At 42.5% G+C, this 15,667-nt stretch overlaps 2 protein-coding genes across 2 annotated transcripts in view; both read right to left on the minus strand.

Annotated features, from left to right (window-relative positions):
- LOC141133472 (uncharacterized) overlaps positions 1-8,329 on the minus strand; it is a 53,706-nt gene extending 45,377 nt beyond the window's left edge. The window contains exon 1 of the mRNA XM_073622861.1: positions 8,254-8,329. Within this exon, the coding sequence (XP_073478962.1) occupies positions 8,254-8,305 (52 nt within the window). The 5' untranslated portion in view covers positions 8,306-8,329. The remainder of the gene's footprint in view (positions 1-8,253) is intronic.
- LOC141133471 (calpain-5-like) overlaps positions 5,661-15,667 on the minus strand; it is a 46,761-nt gene continuing 36,754 nt past the window's right edge. The window contains exons 10-12 of the mRNA XM_073622859.1: positions 14,374-14,492; positions 13,392-13,525; positions 5,661-8,608 (exon numbers count right to left, since the gene is read on the minus strand). Of these exons, the coding sequence (XP_073478960.1) occupies positions 8,438-8,608; positions 13,392-13,525; positions 14,374-14,492 (424 nt within the window). The 3' untranslated portion in view covers positions 5,661-8,437. The remainder of the gene's footprint in view (positions 8,609-13,391; positions 13,526-14,373; positions 14,493-15,667) is intronic.

Here is a 15,667-nt window from a genome sequence, read left to right on the forward strand (position 1 = left end):
TTTAAAAAAATATATAATGTTTGGGGGTTCAAAGTAATTTTCTTGCAAAAAAAAAAATATTTTTTCATGTAAACAAAAGTGTCAGAAAGGACTTTGTCTTCAAGTGGTGAGAAGAGTGGGTGATGTGTGACATAAGCTTCTAAATGTTGTGCATAAAATGCCAGGACAGTTCAAAACCCCCCCAAATGACCCCATTTTGGAAAGTAGACACCCCAAGCTATTTGCTGAGAGGCATGTCGAGTTCATGGAATATTTTATATTGTGACACAAGTTGCGGGAAAAAGACACTTTTTTTTATGTTATAAAAAAAATCCAATAAACTCAATTTTAGTCATACATTTAGGCCAAAATGTATTCGGCCACATGTCTTTGGTAAAAAAAAAAGTCAATAAGCGTATATTTATTGGTTTGCGCAAAAGTTATAGCGTCTACAAACTAGGGTACATTTTCTGGAATTTACGCAGCTTTTAGTTTATGACTGCCTATCTAATTTCTTGAGGTACTAAAATGGCAGGGCAGTACAACCCTCCCCCCCCCCAATGACCCACTTTTGGAAAGTAGACACCCCAAGGAAATTTCTGAGAGGCATGCTGAGCCCATTGAATATTTTATGTTTTTGTCCCAAGTGATTGAATAATGAAAAAAAATATATTTTTTTTTTGCACAAAGTTGTCACTAAATGATATATTGCTCAAACATGCCATGGGAATATGTGAAATTACACAAATCCAAAATACATTCTGTTGCTTCTCTTGAGTACGGGGATACCACATGTGTCAGACTTTTTGGGAGCCTAGCCGCGTACGGGACCCCGAAAACCAAACACCACCTTCAGACTTTCTAAGGGCGTAAATTTTTGATTTCACTCTTCACTGCCTATCACAGTTTCGGAAGCCATGGAATGCCCAGATGGCACAAATCCCCCCCCCCCCCAAATTACCCCATTTTGGAAAGTAGACACCCCAAGCTATTTGCTGAGAGGTATAGTGAGTATTTTGCAGATCTTGCTTTTTGTCACTAAGTTTTGAAAATTGAAAAAAGAAAACAAAAATACATTTTTCCTTTCTTTCTTCATTTTCAAAAACAAATGAGAGCAGCAAAATGTATTTTGGGGTGTAATTTCACATATAACCATGGCCTGTGTGAGCAATATATCATTTAGTGACAACTTTTTGTAAAATATATATATTTTTTTTCATTATTCAATCACTTGGGACAAAAACATAAAATATTCAATGGGCTCAGCATGCCTCTCAGAAATTTCCTTGGGGTGTCTACTTTCCAAAAGGGGGTCATTTGGGGGGGGGTTTGTACTGCCCTGCCATTTTAGCACCTCAAGAAATGACATAGGCAGTCATAAACTAAAAGCTGCGTAAATTCCAGAAAATGTACCCTAGTTTGTAGACGCTTTAACTTTTGCGCAAACCAATAAATATACGCTTATTGACTTTTTTTTTTTACCAAAGACATGTGGCTGAATACATTTTGGCCTAAATGTATGACTAAAATTGAGTTTATTGGATTTTTTTATTACATAAAGTAGAAAATATAATTTTTTTCTAAATTTTCGTCTTTTTCCATTTATAGTGCAAAAAATAAAAACCGCAGAGGTGATCAAATACCATCAAAAGAAAGCTCTATTTGTGGGGAAAAAAGGACGCAAATTTCGTTTGGGTACAACATTGCATGACCGCGCAATTAGCAATAAAAGTGATGCAGTGCCAAATTGTAAAAAGTGCTCTGGTCAGGAAGGGGGTAAAACCTTCTGGGGCTGAAGTGGTTAAATATAAAAGCTATCATTTATTGTATTGCAGGTTACCATTTCTTAGATGGTTGTATTAGTTTCACTTTTTAGACTTCCTTTCCCCTACTTTTTATCTGGTGAACCAACCAGTAGATCTGTTGTTCTGCAAAAGCACATGCTCTCCAGTAGAATATTGTATATCAGTTTACATGGATGAGACAATCCATTTACCACTGCTGGCAGGGGTGATTAAAATGGTCAGCTTTTATTTATTCATGTAAAACCTTTATCCAAAAAGGAAAAAAAAACAACCTGTTTGCTGTAACTGTGTAATTAAGTAGTGGTTGGAGTTTTGCATTTAATTTGTTATTGTATCTAAATTTGCTAATACATCAAACACTCCTCTCCTCCCAGAAAGACAACCCTGCTATCTGCCGTGCCCCCTGTGCTCCTTCATCCAGAGTGGGGACACTCTAATACAGGAGGTGTGTTACTAGCCAGATCACCAGGGGAAAACAGAGGGGAAAAAAATGCCTAAAAAAAGAAAACTAATACAGCCACCACATCTAATGATTTGAATTTGGGGTTTTGGAGGAGGATGAGAGTAACCATTCTTATCTACAGCTGTCTGTCCCCTACATCCATTCAAAGTGTAGAATTTACACAGGATCTCTAAGCTTTGAACAGCTGGGGGGCGGGGAGATGAAGTTACATTAGTGAGGAGAGTTCTGAGAGCTGATTGGAGGAAAGCAACACCCCCTAGCACACAGGAACAGAGCTGAGGTTGTCAATCACAGGCTGTGCCCTCCCTGTCACTATTTTTCTCTTGGTGTCAGAAAAACTTGTCAGAAGTGACTCATACTGATAGCAGAGGAACGAAGCAACAGACAGAAATTACACTTAGTTCATGGCAAAGATGTTCTATCGGGTTGAGGTCAGGGCTCTGTGCAGGCCAGTAAAGTTCCTCCACCCCAAACTCGCTCATCCGTGTCTTTATGGACCTTGCTTTGTGCCCTGGTGCGCAGTCATGTTGGAAGAGGAAGGAGCCATCCCCAAACTGTTCCTACAAAGTTGGGAGCATGAAATTGTCCAAAATGTCTTGGTATGCTGACGCCTTAAGAGTTCCCTTCACTGGAACTAAGGGGCCAAGCCCAACCCCTGAAAAACAGCCACACACCATAATCCCCCTCCACCAATGATTTGGACCAGTCCACAAAGCAAGGTCCATAAAGAGGTGAAGGGGAGGAAAGAGGGTGCGGACAGTTGCTGAGGCTGTCCTCTCACACAACCTCAGCAACTGTCCGCACCCTCTTTCCTCCCCTTCACCTCTATATAAATTTTGGATGATGGTACTTTTTATACCTTAATTGTAGGACACAATATCTGAGGCTATACTCAAAAATGTCAAGGTCCATAAAGACATGGATGAGCGAGTTTTGGGGTGGAGGAACTTGACTGGCCAGACCTCAACCCGATAGAACACCTTTGGGAAGAATTTGAGCGAGCCAGGCCTTCTCGTCCACAATCAAACGTTCCCATAGACACACTCCTAAACCTTGTGGACAGTCTTCCCAGAAGAGTTGAAGCTGTTATAGCTGCAAAGGGTGGGCCAACTCAATATTGAACCCTACGGATGAAGACTGGGATGCCATTAAAGTTCATGTGCGTGTGAAGGCAGACGTCCCAATACTTTTGACAATATAGTGTATGTGTAGCACAGAGGTAGGACTTTAGACTGTAAACTCCTTGGGGCAGAAACAAATATGAAGCATTCACAGTTCTCGGTAAAACAATGTGGAATATGTCAGCACTCTACTGATCAGTACAATAATTGTCAGGGCTCGAGTATAGCCTTGTGATGCTGACCACACAGATTACAATCCGATTATATCATTTCCTTTAGATTTACCAAATCTATGCAGTGTGAGAGCCTGATTGGATACAAAATGAACGGGTAGTGCCATACACTGCATAGTTATTAGTAAATCTAAAAAAGTTTGTACAGAAATTGCCTTAAATGAACAAAGTAAAAAAAAGCAGAATGTCTTTAAAGCACACCTAGCATTAGCAAGCAAGATTTTTTTTTTATGGCCAAATTCCTAGTGACTAGGGTTGCACCAATACCGATACCAGTATCAATATCGATACTAAGCATTTTCACGAGTACCGGTACTCTCGAAAATGCTCTGATACCCAAGACCGATACCTGACGTGACGTCACCTTGGGGCAGACGGTGGCATCGCTAGGTGGGTGCAGGCCGCACCTGGGTGACACCCGCCACCCGCATGTCCCAGGCAGCTGCGGTGGCTGGGCTGTTCCTGGCATTGTGGACCTACAATATATGATGTGCCTGTTTTAACTGTTAAATTGTGAGTAGCCCTCTATTGGGATAATTAACGCATTTACATGTTCTGATGCACTTAGAAACACTCCTCTCCTTTTGTTTTTGTCCTTCACGTATTTAGAGTCTGTTACAGTTTGCCCTAGTGTTGGATCTGCATAGACTTCTTATGGACTCACATATTATACTTTCATGAACATTGTTCATAGCAGATTAGGTATAGTGACCAAACCATTGCACCTATAACTTCTATCCCTTCTTACTTGGCAGCATTGGAGGCCAGAAGAGAGATTTGAGGTCTAACAGACCCCAGATCTCTTCATAAAGAGGACCTTTAATGGCCCATGCTATAACACGGGATGTTGTACGTCCCTTGTAATAACAATAAAGGTGATCAGAAGAAAACCACAGAGGGGGAAGGCAGAAGAGGACACCAAGGAGGAAAGCAGAAGCGGACACCGGGAAGAAAAGCAGAAGCGGACACTGGGAAGGAAAGCAGAAGCGGACACCGGGAAGGAAAGCAGAAGCGGACACCGGGAAGGAGAGCAAAAGCGGACACCGGGAAGGAAAGCAGAAGCGGACACCGGGAAGGAAAGCAGAAGCGGACACCGGGAAGGAAAGCAGAAGCGGACACCGGGAAGGAAAGCAGAAGCGGTCACTGGGAAGGAAAGCAGAAGCGTTCACCGGGAAGGAAAGCAGAAGCGGACACCGGGAAGGAAAGCAGAAGCGGACACCGGGAAGGAAAGCAGAAGCGGACACCGGGAAGGAAAGCAGAAGCGGACACCGGGAAGGAAAGCAGAAGCGGACACCGGGAAGGAAAGCAGAAGCGGACACCGGGAAGGAAAGCAGAAGCGGACACCGGGAAGGAAAGCAGAAGCGGACACCGGGAAGGAAACAGAAGTGGACACCGGGAAGGAAAGCAGAAGCGGTCACAGGGAAGGAAAGCAGAAGCGGACACCGGGAAGGAAAGCAGAAGCGGATACTGAGGAGGAATGCAGAAGCGGACATCAAGGGGGAGGCAGAAGTGAGCACTGAGAAGGAGCCAGATGTGGCACCAAGGGGACGTAGAAGTGGACACTGAGAAGTAACCAAAAGTGGACATCAAGGGGGAGGGAGAAGTGGACACCAAGGAGGAGGCAGAATGGAAACCCAGAGTTAGGGGGAAGGGGACACCAAGGGGAGCCAGAAGTGGGCACTGAGAAGGAGCCAGAAGTGAACACCGAGGGGGAGGCAGAAGGGGATACCATGGGGAGGCAGAAGTAAACACCAAGGGGGTGCAAAAATGGACATCTTAGATGCTTCAGAAAGAGAAGGGTGCCAAAAGGGCAGGACCTTTAACCTATACTGCTGAAGTAGTTCACAGTTCATGAGGGAAGTGCGCACTTTTTGCCTTGGCTACTAAAGGAACATGTGCTAATATGGCAAGAGAATCATTAAATACAGAAATACAGGTAGCTGTCTCTGTAAATCTCTACTTTTCCTTGGCAGCTTGGCAAAGAATATCGTAATTTTACTCACCAAATTGTAACACACAAAATGAAAATTAAACATTAAAAGAAAATAACTAGTGTTGATAAAATATATTTTCTTTATTTAGTTATTACTTTCAGGACTACAAAAATAAAATAATTTATAAATATTGTTTCTTTTTTTGCATGATATATTGCATATGATATTTCATATTAAATGACTTCTACAGGAGGAGCTCTAGGCTCCTTTTCACATGTTTACCAGGCTAATCTCAGCTACTCTTCTGAAAATCTAGTTTCTTAAAGCTTAGTGACTGAGGTTCAAATTGCACACACTGCTGCATATCCCCCTCCATCCTCTATACACCCTTGAACAGCCCTTTCATTAGAGAAGGACATTCTGAAAGGGCCGGTAACTGATAAACCTATAACGCTTGGTGATAGCAGTATCTAGGGAGCATTTTGTGTTAAATGTTTGTTTGTAAAAAATAAAAAACTTAGATCAAACAATATAAAAAGTTAAAAAGGACATTTTAAAAATGTTTAAATGTATGTGTTAACACACTGCGTTATTGAACGTTAAGGCACAAACAAGATCCCTTTTATTTAACGCAGCACCTGTTGTGGCATGCTGCAGTGTGGGTTCAATGCTACTGTAACGATGTGCTGGGGTACCATTTAAAATAAATGGCACCGCCATTCATGGTAACATGCAAAATGCTTTTTATTGATGAGTAAACATCTATAGAACAGTTTGTGGGCCGATTTAACTGAATATATTACACTGGACAAGACCTACAAATAAGGAGTAATAGGAGGACATCTAACCCAACAAAGTTTGGCTGGTCAGGCCCAGACCACTGGGTCTCATCCACGGAAGGTGGACACCAAGGGGTACTTTTGCATCCATTACTAATCTCATCATAACTGTTCAGAATGTAACAGACAATATCCCACCCACAGAACCGATATCCAGAAGTATTATCAGTTACCTGTAACTATATATACACAATTAGAAGACAGTACCCATTTCGCTGTCAAGGGGTATCTTAGGTAACCTATTTCAGGCAATCCTAGTCAAGTTCAGCGTTTATAAAGGGGTAAAATCTTTAATAGGGATAACGTAAAGCTAAAACCTTTTGTTTTCGTTTTCATAAGAGTGGGGAATGGGAAGGATTATTTTTTCTGTCTGTATCCCCACTGGGAAGATGTCCTTCCAGTGCCAAAAGAAAGGAGAGGGGAACGAGGGGAAATCCTTCTAGACTAGTGGTACTTTCATACTAGATACTGGAGGACTCGGGGGGCTGTTGACATCAGCAAAGGTCTGCACATAAGATTTAACGCTGTTGTAATGGCACAGAAAACTGTTAGAGAATGTAGAGGTGCTACAGGAGATGATCAGAGACTGAGGACATGCAACAGAAGATGGTTATTAACTATGGGCATGCTACAGGAGATGGTCAGAAACTGCAGACATGTAACAAAAGATGGGCAGAGACTATAGACATGCTACCAGAGATGGTCAGAGACTGTAAACAGGATACAAGATGTGGTCAGAGACCGTAGACATGATATAGTAGATGGTGAGAGACTGCAAACATTCTACAGGAGATGGTTAAAGACTGCAGACATGCTACAGGTGATGGCCAGGGGCTGCAGAAATACAACACAAGATGGTCAGGGACAGCAAACATGCTTCAAGAGATGGTCAGTGACTGCAAAAATGCAACCGGAGACAGTCAGAGACTGCAGACATGCTACAGGAGATGGTCAGGGACAACAGATATGCTACAGGATATGGTCAAAGACTGCAAACATGCTTGAAGAGATGGTCAGAGACTACAGACATTATATAGTAGAAGGTCAGAGACTACAGACATTATATAGTAGATGGTCAGAAACTGAAGAAATGCTACAGGAGATGGTCAGAGACAACAGATATGCTACAGGAGATGGTCAAAGACTGCAAACATACTACAGGAGATGATCAAATATTGTAGACATGCTATGGGAGATGGTCAGAGACTGCAGACATACTACAGGACATGGTCAAAAACTACAAATTTTAGGAGAAGGAGTCATTGGCATGAGATATGTTATAGGAGGCTGCTAAAGATAACAGCCATTACAGCCCCTTTATAAATCAATGCACACATTGTGATCACAACAGCTTCCTTAAAAATGACTTGTACTGACATATGTTTTAGGAAGATCCATTACAACAGATCAGATGCAAAGGAAAAAGAAAAGAAAAAATAAATGAACAGAAAAAAGTTAAATAGTGCAATAGAAATAAAACAAGACCATGTATTCACTAGAAGGAGGTCTAAAGAATATCTTTCCTTAAGAGATTTGTGATTTGGTGCGGCCCCTTGGCACTTACTGAGCGGCCCCTCTGCAGGGAACCTGAGGGCCACACAACAAGTGCTAAATGGCTGCATGTGGTCCCTGGGTGGCAGGTGGAGTACCAAGGTCCTACACAGTTATTATCCAAACAAGTATTGGATTTCCCAGCCTGGTGACCAATAGAGAAGGTTAATCTTCCCAGCAGGGGCACAGAAAGCAAAAAATAAACTGGCCGAGTTTCCAACCCACTCTAAACAAATCAAAGTTTTTTCTCACTTTAAGAAACATCACTCTAGCCACAGGTTGGCCATTGTCCCACCGCCGCCCACGCCACCTATCACATGGTCCATACCTGGACAAACTCCGCCGAGGAGAAGAATGACTATAACCAGCATCCTAACCATGGTGAAGCTTCTGTGAAGTGTGCAGAATGTGCAGAGTGGAGGTGATGTGGGACAGGAAAGAGGGGGAGATGTATAGAGAGAGGAGGAGGTGACAACCACAAATGAAACCGACAGACAGCAGGCAGGAAGAAGTCACAGTGCAGTCAGGTCTGAGCTGCTCGATTTCTCCACCATGATGTATCCAGCCGACCCCACGTCTTTCCTCTGCAGTCTCAGCACGGCGGTCTGGTTCGACTCTCCGACGGGACACGGAACCGATACGCTGCCCAATAACGTGTCCCTCACCCATCGAGACTGCCATACCTGGAACACAAGACACAGCTCATCATCCACACCTAGAACACAAGACACATAGCTTACCACCCATCTTCAAAGTCTAAGTAAATCTGATCCCATAAAAGATCTATGAAGGCTGCCACTACTCAAAGTCTGAAAATAAGTTGCCTGGCTGCCATGCTGACCACTGGCTTCAATACTTTCTGAGTCGCTGACCCGAAACAAGAGTGCAGAGCAGGAGAATTCCAAAGAAAAGTCAAAACTAATTATCTGCATACGGGTCTCAGGTCAGAAAGTTGATGTCAGAGGGTCAGCAGACTTCTACTACAATATTTACTTAACCACGTGACCTTCAGAAGATTTTCCCCCCCTTCAAGACCAGGACATTATTTGCCATTTAGTAAATGCGCTAATTTAACTGGTTATTGTGCGGTCATGCAACGCTGTACCTAAATGAAATTTTAATTATATTTTTCATACAAATAGAGCTTTCTTTTGGTGGTATTCGATCACCATTGGCTTTTTATTTTTTATTATATAAATGAAAAAAAAAAAAAAATTTGGGGAAAAAAAAACAAACAACAAAAAAAAACACAATGATTTTTACTTTCTGCTATAAAACATATCCAATAAAAAATGTAAAAAAAAAATCTTATTTCTTCATAAATTTAGACCAAAATGTATTCTGCTACATGTCTTTAGGGAAAAAAAATCCCTATAAATAAGCGTATATTGATTGGTTTGTGTGAAAGTTATAGCGTCTACAGACGGTTGTATACGTACTGGATTTTTTATCTTATTTGTTTTATACTAGTAATGGCAGTGATCAGCGACTTATGTTGGGACTGCGATAGTGCAGCGGGCAATCTGACACTAATGCCCGGTACGCACGATCAGAAAATCGTATGAAAAATACCGCTTTCGAAGCGATCGTACCTGATCATTAGTACAGAGCTTTCGAGAGCCGATCAGGACAGTTCATCCGATATTATTCTATCGGACATGCACGAAAATTTTTTTTTTTTCTTATGATGCCAGATCGTACGATTTTCGTTTAACCCCTTCCCGACCGCCGCATGACGATATACGTCGGCAGAATGGCACGGGCACGGGCAAAAGGGAGTACAGATACGTCCCCTTTAAGATGCGGCATTGTGGGTGCATGCGCCCGCCGCGTGCTCAGTGACCGCGGGTCCCGCGGACTAGATGTCCGCGGGGTGCCCGCGATCGTGTCACAGAGCGGAAGAATGGGGAGATGCCTTTGTAAATAACATGTGACATGACAGAGATCATTGGTCCTTGTCATCGGGAGCAGTGATCGCTGTCATGTGAGTAGTAGCCCATCCCCCCACAGTTAGAATCACTCCCTAGGACACATTTAACCCCTTGATCGCCCCCTAGTGTTAACCCCTTCCCTGCCAGTGTCATTTACACAGTAATCGGTGCATTAATATAGCACTGATCGCTGTATAAATGACAATGGTCCCAAAATAGTGTCAAAAGTGTCCAATGTGTTCGCCATAATGTCGCAGTCACAATAACATAAAAAAAAAAAATCGCAGATTGCCGCCATTACTAATAAAAAAAAAATTAATAAAAATGCCATAAAACTATCCCCTATTTTGTAGACGCTATAACTTTTGCGCAAACCAATCAATATACACTTTACCAAAAATATGTATACATAAGAATAAATATATCAGCCTAAATTAAGGGGAAATGGTTTTTTTATATATATATATATATATATATATATATATATATATATATATATATATATATATATATATATATTTGGGGGATATTTATTATAGCAAAAAGTAAAAAAAAATGCGTTTTTTTCAAAATTGTCGCTCTTTTTTTGTTTATAGCGCAAAAAATAAAAACCGCAGAGGTGATCAAATACCACCAAAAGAAAGCTCTATGTGTGGGAAAAAAGGACATCAATTTTGTTTGGGTGCAACGTCGCACAACCACGCAATTGTCAGTTAAAGCGACGCAGTGCCGAATCGCAAAAAGTGCTCTGGTCAGGAAGGGGGTAAAATTTTCCGGGGCTGAAGCAGTTAATCAGTACAGCTGTCATTCGAAAATGCAATACAAATGCATTATAACACATGACATCATTTCTGAATTTTTATTCTGTCGTACGCAAATGTTCTGACTTTAGTAAACGCATCAGATTCAATCTGAGATTAGCATGCAAAAAAAAAAAAAACGGACGATCATTCGATAATCTCATCGTGTGTACCGGGCTTAACTGACGCTGGGGGAACTGACTAAACTGCCACTGACATCACCAGTGACACTAATACAGTGATCAATGCTAATCCATGTGGCTGACTTTTCTCCCTGCTTTGCAGGGAGAAAAAAATAAAATAAAAACAGCCACATCGCTGCTCCGTGTACAGAGAGCCCTGTGTTATTAGTAAACACAGGGCTCTGTACTGTGATTCGCTAAGCTGATCAACAGGTCACGGCCATAAATCATTGGTCGGGACCTAATGACTGACTTGTGCTGTACCGAATCACAGCACAGATTGGGTCGGCAGGCGCGCTAAGGCCAGATCTGACCAATAGGGAGGTTTTATTGATAAAATGTGGAGCTTTTCTAAAAAATTATACCATTGCTGTATACAGTGAAATGTCAGTATAGCTACCATTGGACTTTTCCTGCAGACAACTGGATGCTGGCTGAATGTTGCTGAAGTAACACAAAGGGGTGTATTTATAAAAAGCCTGCATAGCACTTTGTCTAGCGAAAGTGCATTTACATTCGTTCTGTTAGAATGTGGCCAAAAAAACAATTGTTATTAGAGTATTTACTGAGCTGGTCGAATATTTTTAATTGAATGAAAACAGAAAATATAGCATTTGCCCACTGGATGGTGCTAAGTATCATAGCACATTCCTATGATACTTTGTGCCATTCTAAAGTGGATGTAAACCCTCACATATACCCAGTGAAGTGAACATCCTCAGATGATACACAGGGATGAAACAAATCTCCCTACATAAGTTTTACATGTATATCTGCTGTCTTCAGCTTTTCATACTGTTTAGAAAGTGCAGATTGTTTTACAGATTTTCTCTTCCTGGTTAGCACTGGAAGTGATGTCTGGGCATACAGCCAAGACACCTGATTGGAGGAAAGGCACACACCCCCTCTCTTCATAGGCAGAGACTTGCAGAGCTGTTTTGTGAATAGTTCAGCTCTCTGCTGATCTATTTATAGCATCCTCCTTGACACAAATTTCTGGTTTTATCTCAGTTGAGGGAGAACTTGTCAAATTTTCATGCTGATATCAGAAGAACCGCTTTGAAGAGAGATAATAAAACACTACAGATATATGTGCCCAGCTCAAATTTCATGAATCAGGTTTACATCCACTTTAAGCCTAGTATACACGGGCCGAATGACGGGATGCATCGGCTGGTTCAATAGAAACCGTCCAACACTCGGCTCACGTGTACTGCAGCTGCTCCTACAGAAGTCGGACACAGGGCCGGTGCTACCACTAGGCAAACTAGGCGGCCGCATAGGGCGCTCTGCTGTCTAGGGCGCCTGGCCTAGTCTCTAGTTTCCTAGTCTCTTCTCTCTGCAGGAAGCAACTAAGTCTCAGCATCAGTAGGCAGCCGCCGCTCCTTTCATACATAGTGTCAGAGGCGCAGCAGTGGTGGAGGACTGTGTCTGTGTTCCGACTCCTGCAGCAAGCAAACATTCATTAATGGGCACTGGTAGGCTGCATTTGATGGGTGCTGGTGATGCGGCGCTGGTGAGGCTGCATTTGATGGGTGCTGGTGAGGCTGCATTTGATGGGCGCTAGTGAGGCTGCATTTGATGAGTGCTGGTGAGGCTGCATTTGATGGGTGCTGGTGAGGCTGCATTTGATGGGTGCTGGTGAGGCCGCATTTGATGGGTGCTTTATTAAAAAGGTGGGATTTACATGGGCAGGGAAAAGGGGGCGGAGTCAGCGGGGGGGGGCGGCAAAATGAGGTTTCGCCTAGGGTGTCAAAAATCCTTGCATCAGCCCTGGTCGGACATTCGGCTGGCTTCAGTCGAAGGGGCGTGACTGAAACAGGTCTGCAAATCGGCTCCCGATCAGCGCTCTCAGACAGCGGTTAGATCGCTGTACTAACATCAGATAGTTAGTACAGCGGCTTCTCCTAAGCTGTCCGTTTTTTTTTTTTTTTTCATTCAGCCTGCTGGGTTGAACGGAAAAAATAACTAGTAGGGTGTACCAGGCTTTAAGTCCAAGGAGCTGCATGACATCTCCTGGGCTTATCTATTATTTATATCTGAAAGGAATTACACTCAGGTCTGTGAGAGAGGAGAAAGGCACACAGAGCAGTTATCCCCACCCCTCCCCTCTGCTGCCTATTCAGAGAAGCCTTTTTATTTTGTAAAATGGGTTCACATAACATGAAGGCTTCTGTGAATGGCCGGGAGGAGGGGAGGGGTGGGGTAGGCATAGCAGCTGCAGCGACTCTCCTGTTCAAGAGGCATAGCTCAGATGGATCAGCATCACTCTCATGGAACTACCATCCTCTGGGAGTACTATAAAGCTGTCAGATATGAATAATAGAGCTAAGTCCATGAGGTGTCATGCACCTCACTGGACTTTACTCATAGCGTGCCTCCAATTTTTACAAAGTGGCTGAATTCCTGGAATTCGGCTTTAAAACTGTAAACACCACTTTGGGCCAGTGGCCAAATGCCATATTTTCTGTTTTAAATCAATTCAAAACATTTAACCAGCACAGTAAATAGCCTTGTTGCCTTTAGCCACATCTGTGAGAATGACCATCCTACCTGTACAACAATCGCCTTTTTCTCTTGTTTGCGGTAAAATATGGCTTTCAGGTCAAACTCTGGGTTCCGTCCTTTCACCGTCCGTGATCTTACCTTCTGACCCTCACAGTGAATTGTCACATAGACGGAAGGATCTAGCAAAAAAAAAAAAAATGGAAATCTGCATTAATAATTAAAATCCTAATTCCAGCCACATAAGAGATATTGTTGTCAGTTACATATTTCTTTGTGACCACACTGTGGAAATTTTTCCTCACTTCCTGTCCCTGTGACACCAGGTCAGAGACTACACACCAGGCACAGACAGCAATAATAAGTCAAAACATGGTCAAAGGTTCTAACCCTTCCCTACTCTGCCTTTTCTTTTGTCTGTGTACCCATTGGGGAAATCCCTCATCACTTCCAAGATGTATTTTAAAGTAAAATAAATCTTTCTTTTGCATGACAGAAAATCACAGGAGAAAGCCAACATGTTTGGGGGCTCAATACTCCTTCATCAGGGCTTAGATGCTAATAGTAAATAGGGAATTAATAATAATATAACAAAGGATGGGACTATAGTTATTTGGGTAACTGGTCAGGCTGCTGATCCCTGATGAGGGTAATGCAGTGGCGATTGGAGTCTTAGGACTCCCCGGCCAACCGGGTCTCAGAAGCCCCTTCTTAATTGGCCAGGAGGAGAAGCAGAATAGACATTAGCGAATATTAATTCGCTATTGTCACACAAATGGGCGGGCTCAGGGCGCAGTGCTCTGCGCCCCGAGCCCACCCTTTTTTTAAGCCAATTAGAGCCTCAGGCTCTAATCATGTGCTTCGAAAAAAAAAAACCCCATTGAAATCCATGCGTCCGGTGCCCTGCATGTAGATTAGGGGCCGGACGCATGGATTAGGGGGGCGGCCGCCACTGCTTGTGACTTTCTTGTGCGGTAGAGGTGAGAGTAAGCATACCACATGTATAATTTAGGTAAGACCAGACACTTACCACTGCTACTTCCAGGTACTGACAGCCCAGACGCTGCGTGGACGGTGATAGAGGTGACGACCCGCGCAGGGCCAATAAAACACAGGCAGGAGGGATCAGGAACATCTTTATTCAGTTCTCTGTGAATGATAAACCAAATAGAACACATTGACTTTGGGAGACATTTTTATGAAATGAATATTCACTTATGTAAACGTGATTTACTATATGCAGATGTGTTTAGTTGTAGAAACATCAGTGTGGAATATTATAAAGAGCACAGCTTAGCTAGAAAGAATTGTCTTCATTATAACATAATAGGTCTAACCAAGAAGTAAAAATGATTGAACATATACATACACATATTTCTTTGGAAAGTGATGGTACAGGGGTGTATATTATTGTTATTATTTTTAGCTTGATTTAAATTCAATTTGTTGTATATACAATTTAACCTCGGATTACGAGCATAATTTGTTCCAGGAGTATGTTCGTAATCCAAAGTACTCACATATCAAAGCGAGTTTTCCCATTGAAGTCAATGTAGACGAAAATAATTTGTTCCGCATTGACTTCAATGGGATGCAAAACCGCATGCGGCCAGAGGCGGGGGGGGCGCCGGAGAGCTTTGGAAACAGCCGAAAAGGCCCGAGAACACTTCGGCGGACCACGGCAAACCTTGGAAAGACTTCCTACCCGAGATTTACCGAGGTCAGACGTGCTGTACTCGGGCCTTTCCGTGCATTTCCGAACGTGACGTTCGGCTCTGCCTGGCTCCGGCTCCCCCCCCCCACCTCAGGCCAAAAGCGGTACTGCACACCGATTTGGCCTGAATCGTGCTCGTTTTGTGAGAAAACACTCGCGAACCGACTTAGGAATTTTAAAATACAGTGCTCGTATTGTGAAACGCTCATTGACTGCGTTACTCGCAATCCGAGGTTCCACTGTAATATATTATAACATTTGATAAAACGTGGCCATATGCTCTGACTGTGAGAAAAGTTCACTTAAACCAGTCAAGTTTAAACTTAGCCGATCGATTATTTTTTGGTTATTTGCAATGTTTTGAACAAACTTAAATATTGATATCGATATCATGCAATCTAGGCTAGTAACTCGGCAAACTAATGCATTCATTTATGGTTATGGGTTTTATTTTTCATTTTTGTTTTTAGGTTTTTTAGATCATGTGGAATGTGTTTTTCTTCAATATAAAAAATCTTTTTTCAATCATGAAATTCAACATGAAGGTCTGATATGTCCATGCATTAAAAGGGTTAATATAGAGTTGTAGCATCAGTTGCTTCATCAACTT

The sequence above is a fragment of the Aquarana catesbeiana genome, linkage group LG03 (genome assembly GCF_042186555.1).
Source record: "Aquarana catesbeiana isolate 2022-GZ linkage group LG03, ASM4218655v1, whole genome shotgun sequence".
Taxonomy (NCBI): domain Eukaryota; kingdom Metazoa; phylum Chordata; class Amphibia; order Anura; family Ranidae; genus Aquarana; species Aquarana catesbeiana.